Source organism: Garra rufa, chromosome 18, assembly GCF_049309525.1.
Source record: "Garra rufa chromosome 18, GarRuf1.0, whole genome shotgun sequence".
Lineage (NCBI taxonomy): Eukaryota > Metazoa > Chordata > Actinopteri > Cypriniformes > Cyprinidae > Garra > Garra rufa.
Window position 1 is genome coordinate 42,840,828 of NC_133378.1, and position 6,949 is coordinate 42,847,776.

Sequence of the window (6,949 nt, forward strand, 5' to 3'; positions counted from 1 at the left end):
CATTCACCACATTACGATGATCACGCGTGTTTCGTGCATAACAAATCAATTTGCATGCCATTTCGTAAATAGTTTACGATCTTTTGACTGCAGTACATTTTTTCCCTTAAATTCATATTGGATTTGTGCATGAGTTTATTATTGTAATTTTTCATACAGACCACTTATAGTATTCAGCTGCGTATTTAAGTAATATTTTTTATGGAATAACTAAAATGTCACAGACATTTAATGTAATGTGGTCAACACTGATTGATGCTGAAATCTGTAGTTGCTGCTTCACTTGCATGTGCTGCATTTCTTCCAACAAAAAAGGTATTTCTATAGCTTCCAGTTCATCTGCAATAAAGTAGGCAATCGCCACGTGATCTGCCATGTTTGAGGAAGCAACGAGATCCCCAACTTGTCCGACTTGACGGCTCCGTTTTCAGCTCCTCCCGACTGCTTTCGGCTAATCTCGCCGATCGGTCTGCGCAGCGCAGCATGAGCTCGAACACACCTAAAGTTTTCACAGATCAGAATTGTGATGTAGGCTACATGAATCAGGAAAGGGTTAACTGAGCATAACTGCACTGTCAAATTTATCACAATGCAGAATAGTCAAGTTAAGGGTTCAGGGAAACCTTCAACTGAGAAAAATCTTATATTCTATATTAATATTCTACAGTATATTAAAAATCAATATTCTTTTACAAATCTTTGAAGCCCAGTAACCAGGGAAAGGTACAACAATCAAACCTTTGAAATAAAGTTCACAACTGTATAAGCTCATTACCTAATAATGAAAACTTTTATTCACTGGAACAGCACTGCGTGACATTATGATAAAAGAAAGAGGGAGCAGAGCGAAAAGAAACTGACACGTGATAAATTGCGATTGTGAACGTTTTCACAAATCGAGTTTGACCTAAAAACAGTGTTTTTGTATTCGAGCAGTCTGCGTGTTTATTGGTAAAGGACGTTAAACATGAAGAGCGCCTATCTTTCACATTCCTTATAGCGGACTGCAAAGGGGTTTCCGGACAAGAGCTTTGCTGTGAAAAAAAAATCACAGATCATGCTGGTTAAGATGACACCGGTTTCAGTCTTCTAAGTGTCCAACTTTCGGAGCTATAAGCATTATAAAATTAAAAGTCGATTCGAAAAAAATCCAGATTTCGGCCGGAAGAACAGCATCACCAGAATTCACACATCATGGAGAACGAAATTCGGCTTTATTTGCATGTTTATTACAGCGCGCTGTTTTTTACAGCCAAAAGATCAATTAAAAAAAAATCTCTCTTCTTGATCCTCCCTTCTAGCCTGTTTTTCCTCTCTTTCTTGATCTTCTCCTTAGCCCGCACTCTTCTAACAACGCCTGATATATGGTATTTTTGAACACTTCCTATGTTGATGTGCCTCCTTAGGATGAATCACTTGTTGTATTCCCAATTGTAAATCGCTTTGGATTGTAAGCGTCGGCTAAATGAATAAATGTAAATGTAAAAAAAAAAAAAAGAAATCTGAATATCAAACTATCTGTAAAAAAAAAAACATTGCTAATATAGAAAAATTCAAGGCAACATTGCATTCAGATTTTTATGTTTTCCCAACGATTAGCAATGTAATTATCCCAATTACAATAAGGATGTTATAATACGGCTGGTTTGAAGTGGTTGAAGTGGGCGGGTTTTGGTGAGCTTTTGGGCTGGAAATCGTCAACCCGATCAGGCAACACTAGGGTGTGGTCTTTATTAGTCCCTAAATCACACACAGATGCACTCACACTAACTCTCGTTCATTTGTCTCTCTGATGGCATTGGCTTTTCGCCGGCTCGTCTTCAGGCTGCTTATGGTCCTGGTCGTCTTTCAGGGGGTGTGTGTGATCTTTTATTACACACGCAACACTCACTGGCCAAGGTGAACATTTTCAATATTTCTGAATATTTGAATAATTATCGTGTTCCCCGAGCTGGACTGTTATAAACTCTAAATCTGAGTGAGTTCATAGTTTCTAAGTCTTCTTACGCTGTTGTTTGTTGCTCTTGTGATACTGTTGCCTAATTATACTGTGCTTGGCTTGCTGTCATGAGGTTATTTTCGGTCGAGTCTTAAATGTGATTTTTCATTGTAATTTTAATTAGAACAAAAATGTCTTAGATTTGCCATTCGGGGGTGTAATATAGATTCATTTGTTATGTTAAGCAGCACATCGTTAAGTTTGCAGGCATGCTTTTAATTCTGTAGAACTGTTCCTCCTTTCTGGAATTCTTCAGTTCACCGCAGTGTCAATACGATATTTAAACGTATTGCTCTCTAGGCGATTTGTGTACAGTAGGTTACACATAATTCTGTCAATAAATCAAAGCACTGCTAACAAATCTCTTTTTTTTTTTTTTTGTTGAGATGGAATTACATTTATTTTAAATTGACATTGGTGACCACCAGCAGTGATGTTTCTGTGTATAAAGTTTTACATAATTGCTGTGATTTACAAGACCTGTTCCCGAATCAACATTCCTATCAAAGGATCGGTTCAAGATGAAAACTGTCACTTCCCTGTTGAGTTGTCCATCTTGTTATTTATTAAGCTCTGCTCCACCAAAATCAAGTCAAGATAAAAACAAAAGGGATTAACAGTCTAATTCTTTGGAAAAACTTTAAAGTTCAAACACAACTTTTGATTAAAGTATTTTTGACTCTAGTTCTGCAGAAAAGAATCTAGAAACAGAAACAAAAACAAAAACTTGAGCACAGGATAAACTTGTGACACAGGACCTACAGGCACAACTGAATGGCAATCCATAAAGCCTGGCGAATGAATAATAATTTGAAAAATCTCATTTGTTTTGAAATAGAACAGTTTATTAAACTGAACAAAATCTGAAACAAACGTATTTGATAAATCAGCCTTTATGGATCTGGAAGGGAAAAAACAGCTCAGTTTTATTCAGAGACCCAGGCTGAACAAAAATATGCAAGGTGCTGATGTTTCTATGATGAAATTCTGATGCTTGTGATGTAAATCAATGAGATCTTTGTAAAAGTAGACCTGATACTGTCATGAAATTATCTACATATTACTCTATATCTCCAATAATGTCTTAGTAAGATGAGATTGAAATGATCCAAACATACAATTAAATGCAATCCAATGATGATTGAGAGATGAATAAATAAACATTCCTCAAATATACGATGCTTTGGAGGCTTGCGATGATCATTCCTCAACTAAAGGAAACAAACATTCCTCAAAAGATCCTGATGATCAGATTTGAGTAAAAAATGATTCATGGAGAATTAAGTAAAGCCAAGCTGCTTCAGTGTTTATCTGTAAATATGACTACAGTTATTCTGACGTTTACTTGATACAAATCAGTCCTGATTTGACAGCAAAAAGACACATGAATCACCAGCTAAAGGTGGATGTTTGTACAATTACAATTTAGATCTTTGACTGGACCAAAAAACTCTAAACTATCAATCATACAACACAAGACATGGAGGAGATTAAGTGTGAAGTTTGGTTATGTTAATAAGTTAGATACTTTGAAATTCCGTCATTCAAATATGATATGCTTTCTGATATTTCCTTTCAGGGATGGGGTGACGGATGTGCTTCAGCAGCAGCGCTGCGCTAAACTTAGACACAAGTTTACCATTCTCAAACCAGCCAAAAGGTGCGTGAGAATGAAGATCCAGCACTCCTCCTGTGTTAATCGACTGATAACCACACTGTAAAAAATTTGCTGTAGTTCTGCAGCTGGTTGCCAGTAACTTACTGTAGATTTTTAATTTATGTTATTTACTGGCAACAGTTTGTTCAAAGTTAAATGAACATTAAACATTAACAAGTCTTTGTCTTTACAGAATAAAACTATAAAATAACAACCTACTGCAAAGCATTCTGGGAACCAGAAACCTTCATCAACCTTTTTCTGTTTTTTTCCTTCAGATTTTGGTTCCCAGAATGCTTTGCATGAGGCTGTTATTTTAGTTTTATTCTGTAAAGATAAAGACTTGTTAATGTTTAATGTTCAATTAACTTTGAACAAACTGTTGCCAGTAAATAGCATAAATTAAAATCTACAGTAAGTTACTGGCAACCAGCTGCCAGTAATACTGTAATTTCTACAGATTTTGTTTACAGTGCAGTTTCATGTCTTTGTTTCCTTCTCAGTATACAGCTGCAAAATTTCACACGAGAGCTGTCAGATTTCATGAGCTGTCCGTACAAATTAAACACAACTGAGCGGGAGATCAACAGGTTTGTGTGTCTTTTATTGCACAGCTACACTGTCATGTGAAAGTTCAAAGAATATGTCTTTGAATGCTGAGGTGAGTAATTTTACCAGAGGTGATGCTTAATAATTTGTGTGTGTGTTTATGACAGAATGAGGTTGCAGTTTTGCTGTAACGCCACGGGATCGTTATACCTCACCAAACGAAACACCGCTATCAATCAGACCATCCCATATGAAACAAGCACAGTAAAAACGTACAAAATGAATGCAGGCATTCACAGAATGCTGCCTGAGGTGGGTGTGTGTTACAGATACATGTTTAAAACTCATCATCTGTTGTAGCAGTCTCTTTGTTCGTGTACATTGTCAAAGTTTGCGGACAGATTTATCCAACAACCTGCTAATCCAGTCGAGCCCAAAAGTACTGTTTGTCGTCTTTTTCACTGGTCCGTCCTGGCTGGAATCTCTTATGTGTCTAAAATGTCTGGGTTTCGCCCTTGTTTTCATACTTAAAGGCAATGAGTGAAAAGTGGTTTGACCAATAGCATGCAAAGCATTCATAATCAGGCCGGATCTACAGAGGACAGTCAGTTGCAACAAGGCTTATTTCTTCAAGCAGGAATAAGATACAGAGATGATATTCATACTGCACATGTTTTATTGGCCCCTCATACTTCCTGGAAGAAATCAGCCACATGTGATCATTCCTTCTACAAAAAATCAATTTCATGGTAAAAAGTTTTTTTTTTTTTTTTTTTTGAGATTTTTGGTCAGAGTCTAAGTTGTTTGTGTGACGCATTGTAAAAACATAACGTACTAATCAGTGCATTCTGAGCTTCAGATAGGCAAGGCTAGTGTGTGTCAATGATATTGTCTCAAGCTAATATAACAATGTTTATGATGCTATATAGGGACAGTTGAAACACACTGTTGCAACCGTCCCAACATGCTGTCCCTTACCACAACAATGATTTAAAAGCGTGCCATAACATTACAGAATTATAATTTTATAATGATAATCGAAATGAACCCCTTTAATAGTTGGTTAATGAAAAACATTAAGTAACAAGTAGATTTTGTACAAATTCACTTAAAAAAGGACATTTTTTAAGTGAATAGGTAAAAAATCTACTTGTTCCTTAATGTTTTTCATTTACTATTCTTTGTTTTTTACAGCCAATTTACCCTATTAAAGACCCTGACTGTGCACAAATAAAATAAAGAAAAAGCAAAATGCCATTTAAGAATGATTTAATTACATTTTATTGAATGTTGCAACTGTGCCCTATTGTGGGGACAGTTGCAACATTTCACTTTGTCTATTTAAGTGTAAATTGTACATATATTATAATATGCACACATGTTGCAGCAATATGCGTGAGTAGCTGACAGATGTGGCTTTATTGTATTAAAATTTCGGCTTTCTAATATAAACAGTCTCTGAGAAACTAAAGGAAATGCAAAAAGTGTTGCAACTGTCCCCACTCTCCCCTAGTCACCCCTTGTCATCCAAGATGTTCATGTCTTTCTTTCTTCAGTTGTAAAAAAATAGTTTTTTGAGGAAAATATTTCAGGATTTCTCTCTATAGAGTGGACTTCTATGGTGCCGCCAAGTTTGAACACTTCAAACGTTCTTATGTAATTTCTTTTTACAAACATAAAGGGAATCCATGATGAATTAGTCTTCTGGGTTTGGCATCACATTTGCAGCGCTCTATTGATAAACAAAGCCGGGATATTTTAAGCAATGTGGAAATTTTGGCCAGGTTACATTGGGGGGAAACAAAGGATGTGTACTTACCTTATCAGATGTTAAGATCTGTCTTATCTCTGAGTGTGGCAATCAGCAGCTAGCTGTTTGGCCGAACCAGTTTTCTACATCTGTGACATAAGGATTGAAAAAGGGATTTTTCTGTTAGCTTGGAAAGAAGTAAAGGTTATTCCTCTAAAGACAAATGCAGCGCTTTCAATATTGCTAATAGTCGCAAATAAATTTGCTACCAGTCTATACAGTATGAAACTATAGTCTGTGAGCAAATTCAGTTCTTCTTTAAAGGATTACTCCACTTTCAAAATAAAAAAAACTCCTGATAATTTACTTACCCCACTTCCAGGATTTTTCTCCATGTAGTGGACTTCAATGGTGCCCCCAAGTTTGAACTTCCAAAATGCAGCTTCAAAGGGCTCTAAACTAGGGATGGGCATTTCTGATCATATTTCATTTCGATTAATCCACAGGTTTGAGAAACGAGTACTTGATTAATCGGGGGTGGAGTTTAAGCAAGGGGCGGGGCGTTTGTGTCATAGTATACAGTAAACATTTAAAAGAAATAACAGCATGAGGTGAAGCTGAAGCGCTTTTTCTACATGACGCATTGTATATAAAATTAATCACATAGCCTAGATACATAAATATGTAAATGTTATATTACAAATTGCAACTTCTCACAGCCGTAACCAATCAGATATCAGACTACCGCCCAAATACCAGCATAACCAATCAGAAAGAATGAAAGTAGTTAAATTTTTTTTTTTTAATGGATTTTTAGAGCTAATCGATCGTCATTTTCATGCTCGATCGTCGCTGTTGGGTTCAAATAATTGATTAATCGAGTACTCGTGCACATCCCTACTCTAAACAATCCCAGCTGAGGAAGAAGTTATTCTTCGGTTATTTTCAAAACAAATTGACAACTAAAAATGATTTTGAAGTTGAAGAAGAAAAC

The 6,949-nt window shown here is 36.1% G+C and overlaps 1 protein-coding gene across 1 annotated transcript in view; it reads left to right on the forward strand.

Annotated features, from left to right (window-relative positions):
* Nucleotides 1-1,792: 1,792 nt before the first annotated feature.
* The window catches only part of LOC141290709 (alpha-2,8-sialyltransferase 8E-like), a 13,870-nt gene continuing 8,713 nt past the window's right edge, over nucleotides 1,793-6,949 (forward strand). Inside the window, exons 1-4 of the mRNA XM_073822802.1 lie at nucleotides 1,793-1,899; nucleotides 3,579-3,659; nucleotides 4,160-4,246; nucleotides 4,373-4,517. Coding sequence (XP_073678903.1) covers nucleotides 1,793-1,899; nucleotides 3,579-3,659; nucleotides 4,160-4,246; nucleotides 4,373-4,517 — 420 coding nt within the window. The remainder of the gene's footprint in view (nucleotides 1,900-3,578; nucleotides 3,660-4,159; nucleotides 4,247-4,372; nucleotides 4,518-6,949) is intronic.